The 22,500-nt window shown below is 42.8% G+C and overlaps 1 protein-coding gene across 2 annotated transcripts in view; it reads left to right on the forward strand.

The window, feature by feature from the left end:
• The first annotated feature begins 8,898 nt into the window (after positions 1-8,898).
• The window catches only part of LOC119576369 (zinc finger E-box-binding homeobox protein zag-1-like), a 14,195-nt gene continuing 593 nt past the window's right edge, over positions 8,899-22,500 (forward strand). The window contains exons 1-7 of one of the 2 annotated variants that reach the window (XM_037924025.1): positions 8,899-9,717; positions 14,312-14,475; positions 15,291-15,431; positions 16,648-16,758; positions 16,905-18,704; positions 18,818-18,950; positions 19,064-22,500. The exon at positions 19,064-22,500 is cut by the window's right edge and continues 593 nt beyond it. In XM_037924025.1, coding sequence (XP_037779953.1) covers positions 9,633-9,717; positions 14,312-14,475; positions 15,291-15,431; positions 16,648-16,758; positions 16,905-18,704; positions 18,818-18,950; positions 19,064-19,506 — 2,877 coding nt within the window. In that variant the 5' untranslated portion in view covers positions 8,899-9,632 and the 3' untranslated portion in view covers positions 19,507-22,500. The remainder of the gene's footprint in view (positions 9,718-14,311; positions 14,476-15,290; positions 15,432-16,647; positions 16,759-16,904; positions 18,705-18,817; positions 18,951-19,063) is intronic. The other variant, XM_037924026.1, reaches the window with a different exon arrangement.

The following is a 22,500-nucleotide window of genomic DNA, read 5'->3' on the forward strand; positions in this document are numbered from 1 at the left end:
ATTTTTTTATTTATTTCTTCTTATTTTCCATTATATTTTTATTCTTATTTTTGTTCTTTATTTATACCTTTTTCTTCCAGTTTTTTTTTTTTCTTCTCCGTCATCGTCGTTTTACCTTTTATTTTATTTCGTTGGCGGCTTTGCCTTTTCTTCCTCTTCTCCTTTATACAAAAATACAATTATACTGCCTTTTGAAAAAAAAACAAAAAAAAAAAACACGGTTATTGTAGTTTTATGTGTAGATTATGGTAATAAAAATGTAAATGAAGAACATAAAGACATTTAATGGTAAAATGTTAGTGTTAGATTTAGTTAAGAGCAAGGATGGTCATTGATGTTTTATAGTCCGCGTTCATACATCTCTTCGTTTTGGTAATAAGCACATCCACCATTCTTAGTGTTGGATGTAATTCTTATTCTCGGTCTTGGTACGGAATACACTTAACGTCCTTAGCAATGGCACTTACTAGCGTTACCTATCTATACCTTGAGCTTAGTGTTACAAGGCAGTAGTTATGCAGTCTTCCGGGTCTGTAAATATAAGCGTTTTAAGTGGCAATGCTTCCCGATCTTCACAAACTGCTGAAATTTCCCTCCTCTTGTCTTTGGGCGAGTAGCCGTTCTGTTATTTCCTGTCTTTGTTTTCCGTTGTGGAAATGGTATGGAGTTTCTTCTCTCCCCAGGGCCTTACTTTTTTCCAGTGCTTACTACTAACTGGAATGATTAACTGGAGTTGTTTCTGTCGTAACCACTCTGGTTGTCCGTACAGTCAGTCTCTTTTCTCTGAGACTCGCCCTCCTCCGCTTTGGTAACGCACCTCTGTCCACGCCTTGGTACCAATCGATACCATCCGTCATTATGGCTGCGATTTAAACAAGGTACCATTGGACACGACCTGGACTCTCCCACAATGAACGATGTGGCGGCTCAGATTTCTGATTGTTCGGTAAAGTATCGGTCAGCACGTCATTTGTACAACTCTTTTAACAACCGTATCCTTGACTATGAAAATGGATCTTAACTTATACGTTGTGAACTACGGAAAGTTCCTAAATCCCAGACAGAACTAAAATCACGTGATGTTTATATACATCTAGGAAACTTAACATCAAAACGGCCACAGTACGTGGGCGAAGAACTATGGAAAATGACCGCTGACCAGAGAAATAATGTGCCAAGAGTGGGAGCGCCCGCTGGCTGGGGTAAGATGGCCGTGTTATTGTTGTGAGAATCAGGCTCAGCTGTCTACCACCGCTGTTGCTGCTGCTGCTGCTGTGCCTGCTGCTGCTGCCCGGTGTCACCATGTTAAACGCTAATATTACTACGAGTTTCAAGACTATTTGTTCTGTTTTTGTTCAACTGATAATGGCCAGAAATGAAACTGTTGCTGTTGCTCTGATGTCATTCTCAAGATACTGGTTCCCATTGCCACGTTAACTGTCTCTTTCCCAGTGCCCTCATGTGCATGTGTGTATGTTTGTGTGCGTGTTGAAATGTGTATATGCGTGTGCGTATGGATGTGTGCATATTTGTATATATGTGTGGATATGTATGTATGTGCAAGTCCATTTGTGTATGTACGCGTACATTGTATAAGTATGTATGAATGTGTGTGCGTGTGCGTGTGCGTGTGCGTGTGCGTGTGTGTGTGTGTGTGCGCGCGCGCGTGTGCGTTTGCTTGTGCGTGTGCGTGTGCGTGTGTGTGTGTGTGTGTTCATGCAAGTGTTCTTTTGATCACACGTGCTAGTGCGTGCGTTTGCGTGCATGCGTGCAGTATAAATGTATACATTCTAATCCCGACAAGGACTTCTAGGTCAAGGCTGTGGTAACGTGACGTCAGGCAACTCGCATCACCGCAAGTCAATCTCAACGAACCACCACAAAGTGCCCGGCGTATTCCCTTTTTGGTGCACACACGCATGTGGGCACCAATAGACATACAAGCACAAACGTAAACGCACACGCACACACACACACACACACACACACACACACACACAAACCACACACACACACATATAAACCACACACACATATGAACCACACACACACACATATAAACCACACACACACACACACACACACACACACACACACACACACACACACACAACACACACACACACACACACACACACACACACACACACACACACACCACACACTCACTCGCGCACACACAGACCCGCATGGATGTGGTAGCTTCCCCTCACCTCCAAGAGTTACCTTACTAACGGTCCCCTCTCGTCCCCTCCCTTCCCTGCCCTCACCTCCCCTCGCCCGCATGCTCCCTGAATAGGAGTAAATGCCCGTGAATAGGTGTCATGAATTATACCAAATCCTGTATGACATAGGAAGAGTCACTCAAGTCTGTATTTTTTTCCCCTCTCTTTTCGAGTTTCGGATTTCTTCTCATAGTCAGTGTGATTAAATATTGGCGGTCAGTGGGTGTCTCGTCCTCACGTGTGCGGTTTGTGTGGGTGTGCGTGTATGCTTAGGTATATGTGATAGTTTGTGTGCGTGTGCATGTGCCCCACACACACACACACACACACACACACACACACACACACACACACACACACACACACACACACACACACACACACACACATCTATATATGTGTGTGTATAAATAATTCAGAATAAAAAAATAAATATGTGAGCACATGTATAATATATTTACAAAATCACGAAACCCAATTGGTCTTCATCTCCCAGCCTGCTTCGAGAGAATTTCGAAACGGCTTCCCTCTCGGTATTTGCAAACGTAAATAAAATTAAACAAAAGTCTCCTTTCCCATATAACTGAAATCCCAATGTCCATTCGAAATTATATTTAGCAAAGTTAACATTTCCAAAAATCGAGAACAATTCATTTAATGATACACAGCGTCCACCCCCCCCCCCACCACCACCACCTCTTTACTAACAGAAATTCCCAATCCCCCCCCCTCCCCATGACCCTCTCCCCTTCCCCAAATTACCCCCATCTCCTCAAGCTCTTTTTCTCGAGTTGCTTTGCTTCCGTTTCCGCCTCCGAGTAGATAGATAGATAGGTAGATAATACATGAGGCGTGCTATGTAATCAGGGGAGGTAAGGGGAGTTGTCAGATTTAACTAGTATTATCACTGTGATTCTTATAGCTGTTATTATTATCATTTTTTATCATATTTGTTATTATATTATTATAGTTACACTTATTACTTTAATAGTGTCAACAATAATATTAATAATTACAATAATAATATAGATTATTATGATGATGGTGATTACGGAGGGAGCTGTCAGATTAAACTGTTATTTTGATTAATATTATTATTTTTATAATTGGTGTTGAAGTTATTGTTATTCATGATTATTATTGTAACTATACTACTAATAATAATAATGATGATGATGATAATGATAATCATTATAATAATGTTGATAACAACAACAATAGTAACAGTAATAATCATAATCATAATAACAATAGTAATAACAACAAAAAATGCAACGACAACAGCAATAATAATACCACTAATAATTATAGTCATAATCATGATAACAGAATTTGCAACGCCAGTAGCAACGGCAGTAATGACAACATTAATAAAAAAAAAATCTTAGTTATTATCCATATCATAATAATAGTAATGGCAATAATAATATAATGATGATAATAATAACAATAATAAAAAAAAATAATAATAACAACAACAGTAGCAACAACAACAAAAGTAATAATAATAATCACTTACGCCTATTAGATAATACTACTACTACTATTTTTTACCATTTATATGATTATTATAAATATTATCCATGTGATTTTTTATTATTGCTTTCGTTACTGGCGTTGCATTTTCTGTCATCATGTTTGTTTATGATTTTGATTATCAGTGTTATTGTTGTTGTTGTTTCTGATATCATCAATTATTATTATTATTATTATTGTTAATAATAATAATAATTATTATTATTATTATTATTATTATTATTATTATTATTATTATTATTATTATTATTATTTTCATTACCACCTTATGTCATCATGATCATCATCATTAGAATTACTAAAAATATTATTATTGTTTTCAGTTATCATTATTAGTATTAGTGTGCGTGCGTGCGTGCGTGTGTGCATGTGTGTGCGTGCGTGTGCGTGTGCGTGTGCGTGTGTGTATGTGTATGTATGTATGTATGTATGTATATCCGTCACACATCCTACTCATATGCATCACCATTAGTAAACATTTCAGGCTAATAAGCTAAGCTCAGCATCCCAGGTTGAGTCTTCTCTCCCCCGCCCTGCGCTTTCCCGGACTCTAAACCTGACTCTAATATCTCTCAGTGCATTTTGATCTGAATAACTGAATAGCATAAACTGACAGACGGAACGTGGGAATCGGTCAGATCGTCGCTAGAACGAGCTGACAAGTTGACGTTTGGGAAAAAATACATCCCTTGATGAATGCACTAAAGGTAACGAAACTTAATGATTACGGCAATCGCAATATGCACTAGTAATGCAAAGAACAACAATAAACAAAACGGAATTCTTAAAAACCTGAAAGAGACAAAATGCGTTTATTCAAAATTAAATTTCATTTTCACGTAACACTCTCTCCGGTTTAGACTCCGTTTTTTCAATTTTTTTTTCAGGTTGTGTTTTGCATTTCATAGAGAATTGAAACCGTGGCGATAATGGTAATAGTAAATAGTACCAGGCTTACTGCTGTTAATGAATAATGAAATATAATAATAATAATGGTGATGATAATAATAATTATAACAGTAGTAATAACAATAATAATGATAATAGTAATAATTATTTTTATAATGATAATGATGAATATTATTATTATTATTGTTATTATCATTATTGTTATTATTATTATTATTATTATTATCATTATTATTATTATCATTATTATATTAGTAATAAATATAATAATAATAATGATAATAATGACAATAACTATAATGATAATAATTATAATAATATTGGTTATAATGATTATGATGATGATAATGAAAATAATGATGATGATGATAATAATAAAGATAATGATGATGTGGTGATGGTGATGATGATGATGATGATAATAATGATGATAATAATGATGATGATGATGGTGATAATAATAATAATAATAATAACAATAATAATAATAATAATAATAATAATAATAATAATAATAATAATAATAATAATGGTTACAATGATTATGATGATAATGATGATGATGATAACAACAATAACAGTAATAATAATAACAGTAATAATAATAATAATAATAATGATAAATGATGATGATGAATAATGATAATAATATTATTTAAAATTATTATTATTATTAATAAATAACAATACTAACAATAATAATGATAATGAAAATAATAATAGTGATGATAATAATAATAATGATAATTATAACAATAATAATGATTATGATACTAAAAATGATCAGGATACTAATAATGATTATGATACTAATAATGATTATGATACTAACGATGATTATAATAAAAAAATTATATTTAATTATAATAATGATGATAATAACACCGATTATAATAATTATTATTATAATCATTATTATTGCTTGGTTATTATTATAAAAATAATTATTATTATAAGAATAATAATAACATTAAAACATTAATAATGATGATAATAATAATTGTAATAATAGTAAGAGCAATGAAAAAAAAATCATGATAACAATAATAATAGAAAAAAAGGATAATAATGATAATTCTAATAAATAATGATAACAGTTATATATCTAATTGCAATCATAATACCAACGATAAAAATAATAATGATGGTAAAAATAATAATAATAATAATAACTGCTATTTGTATTGTTATTACCATGACTTTATTGTTATCGACAGCAGCATCGCTATAATCATTATCATATTTGTATTGTTATACTTAGTTGTAATGATAACAAATAATGTTGGCATCGTTGCTATTGTGTTTTTGATTCCTAATAACAATAATTTCTTGTAAATATACTGTATATTAATATATAGTTCCTAGGAAACTATTATGCTAATGGTGGTGTTACTATTATAGTTCTTATTAAACGAAGATTACAAATTATCACAAATAACATTTCTTTAATCCCTTCTTAGTTGTGTTACACTATTCTCATTAAAGTATTAATACCAACCTCAAATAAATAAAAATTATTACCAACGTTGGTAGATTATAAACATGATAAAACTATATAAGAACTCGCATTATGATGTAAATAATTATAGTGACATTAAATTAGATACTTAAGATTATATAGAAAAACAATATCAATATCACATAAAGCAACGGTATTAAAGATGTAGTTTTAGTAGAAGTAATAAAAGACATTGATATTACCATAACAGCTAGTAATGGTGTTTATTTTATCTTGCTTATTTTGATGGGAATAAAAAAAATCTGAATACACTGGACACTTACAACAATAATGGCAATTATTTATATTGTATGATTACTGTTATCATATTATTACTATATTCATTATCATTATTATTTATTTTCATTATGTATCAATATTATCATTAATATTATTATTTGTCATTATCATTATTATTTATCATTATTATTATTACTATTTTTATAATAATCATAATAATAATAATTATTATTATTATTATTGTAGTTGTTATTTGTTGCTGTTCTTGTTGTACCTTGTATTGTAATTCCAAGTGTTTACATCACATTTCATAATTTAGTGTTATGACTAATAAATAACAAAATAAGAATTTGGTGAAAAAAAGTATCGGTGGCAGCACTGAAGTTAGCATTGCTGCATATCTGGCATTTTTTGTAAATTTACTCACAGTAACTGTTTTATCATTACTTATTGCATATCTTAAACACAATAACTTATTATGTTGTTATTGAACTTCATAAAATTCCTTTCAATTAACCGATTGAAACTGATATTTAACCTGGGCAGTAATGCTATATTATATTACAAATAATTTCGTTTGTAGATATTTTTATGGTTATCAATTTCTTACTACAACGTTCAGTACTACTTTAACTTATTTTTGCTAATATCGAGAATTATGTACGTTATAGCAAGTGTACAAATAATAAACGTGTGCACTAATAATTTCAGTTTTCGCGGACTTGGTCACTACAAGCGTAATTACTACCCATGCCTTTAGAGTAGTACGCAGAATGAAGATCGTACCACAGTTTTATGAATGGAGTTCGGTAAACACATCGTCCAAAATTCGTAAGAAATGTTTCTCGTCAAAATAAAAGTCATCCCAGCCCAATACCGAGCAGAGGAGTGGTTAAACTGAGAAGGAAATATTGACCAAACTTTATTTCGTGAGGCCGAGCGAGCCACAGTCCTGCCACAGAGCATCCGCCACAATGTGAAGGTGACGCTGGCAAGTGCTTTCAAACGACCGCGCTCCCGCCTCACCAACAGGTTCGAGGACTGGGTGCGCGCGCAGCTCTTGCTCCTCCCTCTGATAAGCCCCGCCCATTTACAACCCCCTGCTGTTTGATGTACGATGCTCAACTTTATGCTTTTTATATTATTACTTGACGATATACGCCTGTAGTTTACTCGTTATTTTTTGTAATTATATACAAGATGAATTTGTTACATGCAACTTACAAAGTTCCTTATAGCCTGAAACTGTACAAGAAATTAGTAGGTGCCGAGTCGCTGGTAACTCCACTACTCCCACAACTGAGTCGCACTGTTGTTGTCGTTATTGTCGATTTTGGGGGCCTTGATACCTTACATAGAAGTTTTCATGTATGTCATACGTGTTATTGCGATGGGAAATCTTAGTCACATATTGATTTAATTTGACAATATTAGAAACAAAACAATTAATGAATAACACACAGAAGGTTTATTAGACAGTGGAACAGAGCGAAGTGCCGAAAGCACTTAATCATGTGAGCTGTTATTTCAACACACACAATATTGATAAAAACACAAATACAGTTAATGTTTAATATAATTTGGTTGTACTTTTTGACAGACTTGAGAGACGGTAAGAACAGCAGGTCATAAAATTATCATATATTTTGATTTCCCCCGTTTAAATAGTGACGGATACAAAGTTGATAAGAAATATCTTTAATTCATTTGGTATACTGGCTATATTTAATACCTTATATATGTTGCAATAATTATTTTAAAGTATTAATATATATATATATATATATATATATATATATATATATACATATATATATATATATATATATATATATATATATATATATATATATATATAGTATTCACATACAAGCATACATGTACATTACTGTATTGAGACAGACAGATGAATAAGTTTATTCGTATTCACTTACAGATAAACGGATAGCTTTATGGTTACGAAATATATTTATTGAGAGGTTAAGAGGTAACATAATCCTTATGTCGTGACGAAATGAAGTTCAGTTAAACTGCTTTTTAATAAATCAATTTGGTTATTAGGGTTTATCAAAGAGATATGACTAACTTTATCAATTGCATGTGCCTTTCCCGTCTGCGTTGTTGCACTCTCCGCTGCAGGAGGACAACTGAGTAGTTCGGCATCTCACGTAACACTGAGCATCTTTCACTGTGTTAGGTGATATCGCCTGCTCTGTTGGAAGTGTTTGATTTGTTATACAATTTTTATGCTAACATCTTGGGTCGTTATCTTCACTGACATATGCATTTCCAAAAGGCGGATATAACGTTAAATATTGACATTATTTGTTTTGATGTAAGTGCTCAAATAATTACAAAAAAATAGTTTATAATTGATCAGTCAGAGCGAGCTTCCGGCAATACGGAAAGTAGGCGTGGTAAGCGAGGCGATGCTGACCAATGGCAGCGCAGTACAACCTCCCCTACCTGAGGCGCTCTTCGTCTCCCCTCAGTCATGTAGGAGCTGCGAGTTTGATAGCACGCACTTTTTCGCGCTCCACATCTGAAACTCAAGGTGCTACCTACTTAGTCACTAACTTTACGTATACTTCAGTTAAGTGTAGATTTCATTTGGAAGTCTTTATTACTGCAGTGAATCGAAAAAAACTGATACAATCTGGATATAATTCGTGGACCACAGGTTTTTTATTTTTGTCGTTATAACGGAGACGCTCCTGTGGCTGTGTTCAAAAAGTGTTGAATATATTTTCGAGTGTTGATACAACGTCGCTACAACGAACCCTCCTGAAACAACGGAGACAACGCGAATTCGGATCGTTTGGAATATCCAGCCCCAACCCACGCCACTGGAATACACGGAACTTTCTCTGAGCACAGTGACCTGCCGAGCCTCTCTTCTTCACTGCCAAATTATCACCCGCACCACACTTGCTTGACCTTAGGTGACCGCGGATCGTATTTCCGGGTCAGTGCCACGGAGACTAGTGCACGACCAAGTCCTGCAGAACCTGACTCGAAAGCCCCGGGCGTTCGGGAACCCGCGTGGCCCTGCTGACCAGTGGTGCCTCAGGTCACACATGGTGACAGCTCTTCCGGTGTGACTTACAAAACCAGGAGAGCTCGTGGATCGTGAGAATAGTGGAGTGGATAAGGTTGTACAAGTGTAGTGGCATGTGGACGTAGAGGTGACGCGCCCCTTGCCTCCACCGCGCGCCTGCGACACCATGGCAGGAGTGACCACTATGTACGCGCCATCCTACACAGATTCCATCAAACTCTGGAACTTCGCAGGTGTCTTCAACTACCTCTGTAAGTTTTGCTTTAAAAATCAGTTTTTTTGTTTAATCGTAGAAATCGGTTTTACAAGTTTGATCCTCCGTACCTCAAAAAAAATCTAACGGTTTCCTAGGTAACGTTAGTATTTCACAAAAAGAAGAAAGATTTCGCTTTGTCCTATAGCTAAAGTTGTATTGTTGAAATTCCTTTTAGAAAAACCAGGACGTATTCAAGGGATTTGTGGAAGTTCGTAAATAACACCGTATATTTTTCAAAACAATTGTCAGTACGTATTTTGGCAATTTCTCCTTCCCTGCCCGAAATTTCTAGATACAAATGAGATACCAGGATTCGCTAGGATGTCGGCTAGAGAGCATGTAAAGCGCTCGTATAGTTATTGACGGAAAGTCTCAGGGGCAAACGCGCCCGGTTTAGCGGCCAAGCCGTGCTTCTCTACTATGTCGCCTCCCTCCCCGCCCTATGTCAGTCCCAGACACGAGGTCCCTTTGCCTTGACTCCCCTAGAATGCTGTCCAAATATACTGTTTTCCTCTCGTCTACGTATCGGGAACCATATAGCTGTCGTCGTGAAGCAAGAGTTACCTAGGGAGTGGGGGATCGAGGTTTAACCAGCATCAAACCTGGCCAGGCAGAGACATACACATGGCTAGATGCTCTTGTTGATGCTAACGGAAACATATTATCCACTGTCTTTCATGATAAGCTGAAGGTTAAGGAGTCACGACCTTATAGCCAAGATAAAAAGAAGATGCTCCAAGACAGATGACATTTAGTTTGTTATTTTACACTTTTATTTAGATATAGCAATAGGATTACGAATATTATGTAGAAGGAGATTGTTCTCCTTGTTTAAAAATCGTTCAGAATTAGAAGTATAAGCTTATATCGTTGCCCAGTGTCAAGATTGTGTTGCTCTTATGTCCATCTTGGACTCATTCTCGTCGGTCGAGAAGTCAGGTTTGCCTTTTACTGTTTAGTTAATATTTCGTGCTTTGGTACATGCTATAGACGAAACTTATATATTGCATTTTGTAATTAGTCTTGAGGAAGAAGTGTATCAATAGGTATATCGATTTAAGGCATGCAGTCGTGCGCTGGGGACGTTCGTTGAAATAGCTCTATAGCAACCACCTGCAGGAGTATACGTTGTTTATATAAGAAGAATTATCACACATTTCCCGGACAAGGCTATGTTCTGAGATGTTGTTGTTCGTTTTGAGCCGCATTTTTCTCGCGAGGAGCCCTTTTCTCAGCGGAAGAGGTTTTTGCCGCGCCGCTTTTGCTGGGAAGTGCTGGCCGGCCCTCGCATTATCTTGTGGCGTATTCGGGGAGCATCGGGAGCTTCATGATGTTTGTAGACGAAACTTTCGGTCCATATCAAGCTGATGTGTCCCAACATTAACGTGACGAAGCGGCAAGCTGTGAAGCGCGGCTGATTATGTTAATCGAGCATTGATTCTGTCCACGCTTGTCACCACCGCTGGCTGACGCGGCCGCAGGGAGAGGAGGCACCAAACCCGCGCCTCGGCTCTGTCCTTCATGGGGGAAAGTTAGGCGTGACTTGCCTCTAAATCGGTCAAGTAGGATGGAATGACTCCATGAGGCGACTTACTTCGTATACTCCTTATGTAGTTGATACTGAGCGGCGTGTGTTAGACGGAGTAGCACGGCAAGGTTAGGCGATGTACAGAGGAAGCCAAGGGGGTCGGGGGGTCTGGCAGGAGCTGGCCGTAGGACTTCGTTGAAGTTATAATAGTCGTAGGTCATAATTAGCGATGAGTGACAAGGTATCGGCTATAATGTCATGTGTGAAATAGTCCCAGTAGTCCAAGACAGGTTGGAAAAGGCGCGGATCATTGTAATATATCTCGAGTCGTGGGATGGTGTTGAGGCTGCCACGAGCGGCTCCGACGAAGGTAAACTTTCACGAATTAGATATCGCATCGCCGCTGAAGAAAGTAGAGAGCAACGGAATAATCAGGCATAGCCACATTCTTCGCCCCAAGGACTTGTCTCTACTATTTAAAATCTTATTGCAACTGTATTGATATCGTAAATGTGATGGAAATCCCGGAGCGGACGGGGAGGGGGGGTGCAGATGATGGGATTAGGGGGGAGGGGTCATCCACAGGGAGGGGAGGATTTGCTTGGCTACGCGTACTGTGGCTATCCAATAATGTGTTCGCAGTACTGCGTACGAATCTTGTCCTCTGGAATGATTAGTAACGTCAAGGATTCGCTAAGTGAATCACATTTGAGAAGCGAAGTCATTAGAGGACGCAGTTGAGGCCCGAGTGTCGTAAAGATAGTATAGTATTTTCCAACCTGTCTACCTCCCACCTTTAGACGAAATACAAGGCAGATCTCCCAAACAAACAGCACGGGATGGTGCCCTGCCCCCTCCCCTCCACCCCCTCAGTGCCATCGTTTTGGGGGTCGCGCTGTGTCCCCGTATCATCAGCGTGTCCTTTGTCCCGAGGTTTGCGTTGGGCATTTGAAATTCAGAGTTCCCCTCGGCGTCGGCGGGCAGCTGCACGTGTGCCATTATCGCCCCCGCTCCCCTCGGACGATCCTCGCGCAGTGTTGCCAATGACCCGCCTCGTGGAACCCCTCTTCAACCGTCACAAACATTCATTACGGCGATTAATATTACCGCCACGAGCTCGCTTTGTACAACGGCTAGGTTTTGCATTTAGATTATGTCGAGCAGCGTGAGCCGAACACGAGAGCAGAGCATTTCTTCCGTTTTGGGGAAAACGCGAGGCATCTTTATGCATTAGCGAAAAAAGAGCGCCATTTTGGCATCACTTCCTCCTACCTTCCCACACCACCCCTTTAGAGTGGCTGGCTTCCCCTCTCCTGATCCAAGCTTTTATTTGCGATCGCCAGATGGCTAATTTCGGTTGACATTTGATAGGATTTTTTACCGATTGATGCTCCTCCGCTAGATTTTAGCCACATTTGTCCTCGTTTTCGTGTTTACACAGTGCGTCACCGCCGCTACTCCCGCCCCCCCAAGGCCCCCTCCCCCTGTCCCCCCTCTTCTTCCTCTCGGCAGCCGTTTAGCCTATTATCTCCCCCCCCCCCCTCCGCGATCTCAGCCCCCCGCCTCGACCCCTTTCGATTGGCCCTTTCTTCTCGGTATCGATCTCCAGGTCAGGGTCAGCGTCAGCACGGGCGGGGGCGGCGGAGGGGGGGAAGGGGTGGGGGTGATGCTTAGGTCAGCTTGAGGGGAGGGCAGCGAGCCAGGCTGGATGTGGAGGGGGGGGGGCGTGAGGGGTCATAGCTCTCAGTGATTCTCGGCGAACGATAAATATAAGGGGAGAGAGAGGGAGGCGGGGCGGGAAGGACAGACACGAGTTACGCTAAGCATCCGAGTCGTGCGTTCACCTTCCCACGGACGACCGACGGGGATGGAAGAGAAAACCAAAGGAAGAAAGGAGAGAAAGAGAAGGACAACAACACAAATCAGAGATCGGGGAGGGAAGACAGCAGAGGTACTTGGCGGGCGAACGTGTAATGGAAAGATTTCCTGGATCTGGCGCAGAGAGGGGATGCGGCGAGAGGAACAAAGGTGATGCAGGGAGGCTGTCAGGCAGGTGGCGAAGGAAGGGTGACGGAGAGGGAAACAGTGTATGAAGGAGGGGAAGATAAGGGGATGCGTGGTGGAGGGAGGGAGAAAGAGAGGAAGAGGGGAAGAAAGGAGGCGTGGAGAATGAAGGAACCTAGAAGCGGGAGAAGTGGGGAGGCAGCGCGTGGGGGAAATGGGAGAGAGGAGGTATTCTGTGCGGAGTGGAAGGAAGGGACTCGAGAAGATAGACGACAAGGAAAGGGAAAGGAAGGATGGCGGGGCTTGGATGAGGGGAGGCGGGGGAGGGAGGAGGGGGTCCCCATGAACACGAATGCGCTCGACAGTTGATGGACCGGAAAAGATTAGCGCTCCTCCGTGGCAACAAACCGCAAGTCACGACGTGTTTTTATGGACAGAATTATGTTAACGAAGGCAGCGCCGTCCTTTTGGCTCGGCGAGAATTTCTTTAGGGCAAAAGCGGCGTGTCATAGTATAATAATGCGTGCGGGCGGCCTCTAATGCCCAGGTGAGCGGCGGGCGGCACGTAGCGCTCGTGTGAGGCTCACCTGGGCCGCGGCACCGTCATGGTATCCCCGCACGTGTCACTCTTCTCATTCTCCGCACATCTCTCTTTCTTTTCTCTCTTTCTTCTCCCTTCTCTCGTCCTCGCTCAGTCTCCCTCGCTCATCTCGTCTTCTCTTTCTCTCTCCTCTCCTTCTCTCTCATCTCCTTTTTCTCTCATCTCCCTCTCTCTCTTCTCCTTCTCTCGCCTCATACGCGCCCATAAAGCCGCTGTTTTTTCTCCATCCATCCTGCCGCACCTCCCTGCCCATGTGCTGATGCTGCATGCTGCGGGGAAGCGAGGGGAGATTTTCCCTCAATGGTGGTCCTTTGTTGTACGTACGTGTGTGTGCGTGTACGTGCATGCGTCATCACTACTTCTTTTTCCTTTTTTTTTTTCTTTTCTTTTCTAGTATCTTGCGCGTTTATTCTCGTTATTTCTTATTTGTAATTTCGTTTTTTCTTTACCTTCTAGCAGCTGAGAACAACGGAAGTGACACAGGTGTAAGCCCACAAACACCAACAGACGAAGCCGCCACGCCCACCAACGCCCCCATCAGTCCGCCCACATCCAGTCTCACGCCCAATTCTGAAGCCGCCCTGGGTGATGACTCTGACTATTTGACCGGCGCTAACGTGGTAAGGATCGCTCTTGTGAAATGTTTGGGTAATATAGAGCATTTCTGCTCGTATGAAATACTACCCTGATTTATTGATCAATTAATTAGGATATTTATTCATTAGTATATTTATATTTGTATAGCTAGATATTTATGCATTTATAAACCAACTTGCGCATACACAATACATATTCGAACAGACTTTTATTCGTATCGCATACCTACGCAGACATAAAACGCCCGCTTAACACCCACTTAAACAAACAAACAAACAAACATGCGTGCGTAGAACCCTCTCCAAGACGTCTTTCCCCGTCCGCGTGAGCCCCCCCCCCACCCCATCCCTCTCCCTCTCCCTCCCTGCAGGATATTGATTGATAGCTTGGTCGGGCGGGAGGCGAGGGCGGGTGGGTGGTGTGGGCGGGGGTGCGGGTTCACGTGCAATCATTTTGTTACGATACTACAATCAGGGACAGATAATATTATCCGCTTCTGTGGGTACAGGGTCGAAGCTGCCCTTCACTGGATGGAGGTGGAAGGGAACGGGGAAGGTAGGAGGTTGTACTGTGCCTAATTTCTCAGTCACACACACACACACACACACACACACACACACACACACACACACACACACACACACACACACACACACACACACACACACACACACACACACACACACACACACACACACGAGAGAGAGAGAGAGAAAAAAAAAAAAAACACCCACCTTCCTCCTCCGCATACACAGAGAAACGGTCTACCCAATTCCCTTATGTATACCCGCGCCCATCCCACTGTACTTACCTCACCCCCCCCCCTTCTCCCCCACAGTCGTGTTCTGTGTGCCATAAGAAGTTCGCCAACATCCACCGCCTCCAAAGACACATGATTTCGCACCAGGAGTCCGATGTTCTCCGGAGGTTCAAGTGTGATGAGTGTGGGAAAGCCTTCAAGTTCAAGCACCACCTCAAGGTACGTGTGCACGTGTGTGTGTAAGTGAGTGTGTGTGTGTGTGTGTGTATGTGTGTGTATGTGTGTGTGTGTGTGTATGTGTGTGAGTGAGTGTGTGTGTGTTTTTGCGTGTGTGTGTGTGTGTGTGTGTGTGTGTGTGTGTGTGTGTGTATGTGTATGTGTGTGTGTGCTTAGCGTCCTTCTGCTTTTTTTTTTGTCTTTTTTCTCTTCTCTCGTTCTTTCTCACTTGTTTTTCGTGTTTGTTCGTTCTCTCTCTCTCTCTCTCTCTCTCTCTCTCTCTCTCTCTCTCTCTCTCTCTCTCTCTCTCTCTCTCTATATATATATATATATATATATATATATATATATATATATATATATATATATATATATATTTATTTATTTATTTATTTATTTATTTATATTTATTTATTTATTCTTCTTTCCTTTCCTTCCCACTTGCATCCTTTTGCTTGGTTTCAACCCTTCGTACTCGTGCTTCACCTGGTTTATTATCATTCCGATTATATTATTAGCTATTTTTTACAAAATATATCCTGTTTTTAAATAACATATACAGTTTGCAAATAGAAAGTAAAAAAAAAAAAAAAAAAAAAAAAAAAAAGATAAACCATGTAGAAAGTATAGAAATACCGTCTGTAGAATGTGGCGCCCGAGGAACAGTGCTCACTCTCTCGCCGTATCATGAGGAACTGGCGCTGATAACCGAGGTAAACCGGAAGACTTACCTAGATCATTTAGAATATCTCAACGTCAGCTTCTATATACCTATCCCCGTCCCGTCCCCTCCCCTCCCTTTCCCTCACCCGCGCATCTCCCTTTCTCGCACTCTCCTCTCTTTCTCCGACTCTCCCTCATTTTCTCTTTCCATCCTCCTCCTCCCTTCCTTCGCTACTCTAAAGAGGAGTAGCAACAGTAGTAACACATGTGGCGCGAGTGAGGAGAGGAGTGCGGTGCATGCCACCTTGGGCTTCCTTCCTGTGTATATTATCACTGGTTATCACGCCGCGTCCGCACTTACTTTCGGTCCCCACAGCGGCGCGGCGTCCCGACCCACACCTGCAGGAAAATGCACAAGTCGAAACACCGTGGCTTGCGGGACCGACGGAGTTCGATCACCTTTCACATGATTCGGTGGGATTCATAAAAAAAATGTTGTAATTTAAGGGATTTGTGTCAATCTTTCCGTTTATTAACCTTTACTTTTCTTCTTCAGGAGCACAAGAGGATTCACAGTGGAGAGAAGCCGTTCGAGTGCGAGCACTGCGGCAAGCGGTTCTCCCACTCAGGCTCTTACTCCTCTCACATGTCCTCTAAGAAATGCCAGGTTCGTAGACCGTGTTGCTTCCTGATGCTGATTTGCATATTTATTTCTTTATCCTGTATAGTGTATGCTGTTTAATTGGCAATTTTGCGACTTACCTGCATTTGTATTTCTTCGAAACCACCTAATTTATCCTCTCTCCCCACCAGCTGGGACGTAGTAGGACCAACGGGGTCATGCCACGTCCGCCCCCACAGTTCCCTGGATCCACCAACAAGCGTCCAGCCCTCAACGGTTCCTACTTGCCCATCCTGCCGAAGGACAAGTCCCCGACCCCTTCTGCTGACCTAGGGTACTCGTCTCCCACACGACCAATCTCCAGGGACTCCCTCCTCATGTCCCCTCCGTCGTTGGTGTCCCCTGGGAGCCTCAGCAGCTCCAGTATGACTCCGGTGCTTAACCAGGGCTTCCCCCAGTGCCTGTCTCAGGGGCTTCAGGGTAACCTCCACCAGGGACTCTCACCCTACCACCCGCTGAACCCCCTCATCCTGGCGGCCCAGCTCCACCCTCAGTATTCGTCCTTCCTTTCCCTGACCATGACGCAGGCGGCTCTCAACAAGGCCCAGCAGGAAGGCGGCGCAGAGGAGAAGGACCACAGCGAGGACGCCCCTCAGGAGGACGTCGACGACGAAGACCGAGAGCCCGGCGAGCTAGTCATCAAGGAGGAAACGAAGGAGGAGGAGGAGGACAGGAGCCACCCGGAGAAGGAGCGCGGGAACGAGGACCGCGAGGAGCCGGTCAACAACAACGAGAAGGAGGGCATGTCCACCCTCAAGAAGATGCTAGAGAGCGTAAACACTACAGTCACAAAGCAGCAGTTCGAAGAGAAGGTGTCGTCCGCCACCCCAGGGTCCCTCTTGAGCAACTCGCCCATCACGGACGACCTGTCGTGCGAACTCTGCGGCATAGCTTTCAAGAGCTGCATCGACGCCTTGTACCACGCCCGCGGTCAGTGCCCACGCCTGCCCGAGGTCAACGCCGCTACCGAGCACTACAAGGGGCGCATTATCGAAGGCTTGGCAGCACGCTTATTAGCGGGGAATCAGCAGCATCGGCATCTTCATCAGAGTCATTACCCGATGCACCCAGCCCAGTCCCTGTACCCGCACAGCCGCGGCGGCCATGGCAGGGAGGAGGAGGCGGAAGGCGATTCCAGCCACGTTGTCGACGACGAAGAGACAACCAGCGACGGCAAGAAGGTCCGCGTCCGTTCTCACATTCGCGAGGAGCAGCTGGTCGTCCTGCGCGCCCATTATGCAGTCAACCCGCGCCCCAAGAAGGAAGAGCTGATCACAATCGCAGAGAAGATCAACTTCCCCGTGCGCGTTGTACAGGTGTGGTTCCAGAACGCCCGCGCCCGCGACAGGCGTGAAGGCCGCTCCATCACCCCCACGCCCACCTCCTATTCGCAGCCCAGTTACAGCACCAGTTACTCGACGCCTAGTTACACCACATCAAGCTACACCTCCACGAGTTACGCTCCCACGAGTTACGTCGCCCCTACCTCCCAGGCCAACAGCAAATCCATCAGCATCAGCCCCTACTACCCGTCCTTGCTGGCACCGAGTCTAGTGTACCCGCTGAACGGCCGCGCCTCGCCCACCCCCGGGGACGGCGCAGACGACCTCGACGACGACCAGCCGCTCGACCTCTCCACCAAGAAGTCGTCCCCCTCGGCGTCGCCCAAGCCAGCCTCCGTCTTCTCGGATTCCGACGCAGACTCGACGTCTCTGGCCATCTCGTACAAGTCGGAGTCCCGCACGCCCACGCCCAATTCCCTTAACAATAATATCGCCGATTCGAAGGAGTCGAGCGGCCTCAGCGTGGCGGGATATCCCTCCCTCATCTCGGAGCAGCACAGCAAGCTGGCCCAGATCCTCCAGGGGGCGAAACTCGGCTTGCCGGCGCTGTACCCCGATCACCTGGAGAACAGCGAGAAGCGACCAAGGGTGAGTGTTAGAAAATAAACATTTTCACTTGCTTTTACTTCTTACTTGCTTCCTAATTATGCCGCAATTTGTAGTTGAATAAAATTGCTCATGATCTGCTTCTTGCATTGTAGGAAGATGATGACTGTGACGATGAAGCCCGCAAGCGGCGACGCGACGAGGAAGGCGGAGTGTTTCAGTGCGACCAGTGTGACAAGTCCTTCAACAAGCAGTCGTCCCTCGCCCGGCACAAGTATGAACACTCAGGTAAGGTGAATGTCCGATTTACAAAGAGGTTTTTCCATGACATCTTCAAGCCATTGTTACCAAGTTGATAACCCTTATAAACAAGACCATTAATTAAGTATTTTCTCCTTCAGGTAAACGCCCCTTCAAGTGTGACTTGTGCCCCAAAGCGTTCAAGCACAAGCATCATCTCACCGAACACAGCCGGCTACACACCGGCGAAAAACCTTTCCAGTGCGACAAGTGTCTGAAGCGGTTCTCACACTCAGGTTCCTACTCCCAACACAGGAATCACCGGTACTCGTACTGCAAACCGTACCGCCCCGACGGCGCCGCCCCGCACTCCGAGTCGTCCACCCCGGTCCCCTCGCCGTCCGATAGTGGCGCCGGGGCCGTCGCTGCATCGGAGGGCGTGTCGGTCATCGTCACAGCCTCCGCCGACTCCCTCCCCGCAGTCCGGGTCGCGACGCCCCTCAGCTCGCCCGCGGACGAGGCTTCGGTGGGGAGTCCCCCGGCCTCGCCCCCGGAGGCACTCGAGGCCTCCGCCCCCTCGGTGAAAGAGGAGGTCGTGGCGTAGATCGCGGTGAAACTTTTAGCTAAGAAAGCAATTCAAATCAAGTGTCAAGTGAACCAATGTGATGCAAACAGTGTGCGACAACGAACAGAATTTATGAAAGTTTCCTCTAACACTGTAAATCAAAAGGTGACATGCAACGAGATGTCAGTGTCTATGATCAAAATGAGTGCTGAAAAAAGTATTTGATGTTTTTGATGCTTGACATATTGCAAAGAGGATTTGCATGTTTGGTGTGCAATATGTCAAGTAATGTGCTCCTTACATTGCTAGAGTTACATGGACCTACTATGCAGTGTTTCTTTGTTATTTAAAAAAGGTTATAATTATATTTACTTTTGTATAGGATTAATGTAAATTCGCATGTGCCAATCACTTTTATCTTCACTTACGAAAACTCTCACAGGGGTCCTTATAGCTAGGGTCCTTTATATTTAGGATCCCTCTGAAATGTGGGTATGGGACAGCTAAATCTCTCATGTCTCTCTTTCTCTCTTTCGTATAGTTCCGTAGTCGTGTTATGATAGTAGGTGTTGATTCAAGGCGGGTAAGGCCCTTCCACCTTAAGCCAGTACCTGTCAAAATACTCAAGTAAAGAGAATACTGAATTATGCGATGTTTCAGTGCCACATGGAGAAGCAGTGTTGCCAGATTATATATATATATATGTATGTAAAGCTTCATGTGCATTTTTTTTTATTGTTTCGAGAACATTATGAAGGAATTATCGTTATATTATTTGAATTACATGTTTATTGGCAGTTTGCCAGAGAAAAAAAACGGAGGTTTCCTGTAATGAATTTAGTCCAGTTACACTCGGAATGGGGGTACAACTGTAAGAGCACCATTGGCAACACTGCGGTGTAGAATACGAGCAGGTTCTCCAATGATAAATCCACTGTCTTCCATAAATGTACTAGGAACCATACACTCTTGCCCAGGTCGCTAGTGCTAGTGGATTCCCCGTGCCTCGTGCCGTCAACTTCCCACGTGAACCAGACCAGCTAGTGCGACCCCCCAGTGCTGTCTTGGCCTGACGCAGACCCCCTGTTTCTCGCTGTGTCACTTCAAGATGTACACACACACGACAGGTTCGCAGTGGCTGGTCTCGTCACCTCACTAGTCCAAAGTAATCTCAACATGTGCAATCTCTCTATTTTCTAGATTTTCAAGGCATGCCATGTAGTCCTCTGATTTTCTTCGACATTTCTCGAGAATTCTTTTGTGCCATCTTACTTCGGATGTTCATGTACTGGCAGCATGATGCCGTGCCATGGCTGCCTACTACATCGATAGTCATATTGCTAGTCTAAGTAGGTTTCTGTTGTCCCATACTTGGCACTCATTGTCACCTCCGTCTATGTGAGCTTCTAAGAGCTAATTTCTTCCTCGTACTTTCTTCAAATGCCAAACGAAATGCCAGTTTAACTTGGTTGTAAGCAACGATTGTGCCAAAATGACTACTGGAGATTTCTAATAGGATCTTGTTAGAGATGTGGATAACATTTAGAATTTTATTTTTATCAAGTATACATATGCAAATTTATTTTGTATAGAGACCGTACTTCACCACAATAGTGTACCAGAGTGCTTCCATATCACCCTACGCCAGGTCCATGGCTACTTCCTTGAGCCGGGCCCGTGGCAACAACCTTGATTTGGCCCGTGGCTTTTCCCCTGAGGAAGCCGATGGTATTTCCCAGAGCCAGGCCTAAGGCTGCTTCCTTGAGCCGGGTCCGAGGCCGCTTTCCCGAGCCGGGCTTAAGGCTATACACAGAGTAACGTCCATGATAGGTGACTAACTGGCAGCGTCGACCAAAGGCTCCCAGTCAAAGTCTTTCACCTCTTTAATTCCTCCTTAGATTCCGGCAAGGGCGCTGTGGGAGGGCCCCACACAGGAGACCTCAGACTGCCGTCTTTCACATAGAGTTAGGGGCCCTCTCGTGGTGCCCGGACCATCTGAAGATCATCCCTCTGTCATGTGACCTTTTACTGGCCAATAGCATTCCTCTTTGTCGCCCGATCCCGTTCTCTCTCGTCTCCCGATTGGTGGCTTCACTTTGGTCTCTGTACTCTTCGGGAACTCTGGAATATGATTGGCTAAGTGAGCACCACTAGCAAGGAGGTTTGAATTCGGTACATTCCCCTTTGCTTTTTTCTTTTATATCCATAACCTTTATTAGGAAATAAGTACTCTTTAATTGGAAAATGGCGCTGTGACTACAACGGATAATTAGACGACAGGGCCAACATGTTTGAACGGTGTCGTGCCTTTCATCTCTCTGTGGAATCTCGCTGTGTATATGAGTATATATATACCAGGCGCAAAGGATGCGTTAAAAAAAGTTCTATAGATGGTTAAACGGAAGATGTTTGCATTCTCAATAAGCATTCCAACGTAGCTGGTAGAAGTGACTTTAAATGTGTGATATCTTGAGAACGACCCCATGACTGTGCGGAGAAATTTATTTTTTGTCCCATTTGCTCTCTTCAAACATTTCCCTCCAAAATATGGTATTCCAATTTATTATTCCGTAGTAGCCTAATCTAGACCTAGATTTTTCCTATTAATGTCCGATCTTTGACTTTACTATGGCGTACGGGCTTGTGCAGTTTTCCCGATCTCACTCTGCTGCTCATGTGTCCGTGCTTGAACATGGAATGGAAAAAAAGTTAATGTTGAAAAATACGAAAACCGTGCACAAGCCTTGCGCTGTACTTTGGTGCCAGATTTTGCGATTCTGTCCCGGCAAACTCCGTCTAGTGAATGATTTCTAAAAGGATTACTATCTGTATTTTGAACAAATGTATATTATTACCAATCTGTATATAATGTAAACAAATTATAAATGAAGTATAAATATATATTGTAAAGATTAGGCATCTGTGTGAGTCAACTAAATGTACATGGATCAAATACGTGAAAACAAGTGAGGATCGACGAGTCCCCTTGAACCGCCGATGGACAGAATCACCATCTGGATTCCTTGCCTTCCA

This window comes from Penaeus monodon, chromosome 8 (genome assembly GCF_015228065.2).
Source record: "Penaeus monodon isolate SGIC_2016 chromosome 8, NSTDA_Pmon_1, whole genome shotgun sequence".
Taxonomy (NCBI): domain Eukaryota; kingdom Metazoa; phylum Arthropoda; class Malacostraca; order Decapoda; family Penaeidae; genus Penaeus; species Penaeus monodon.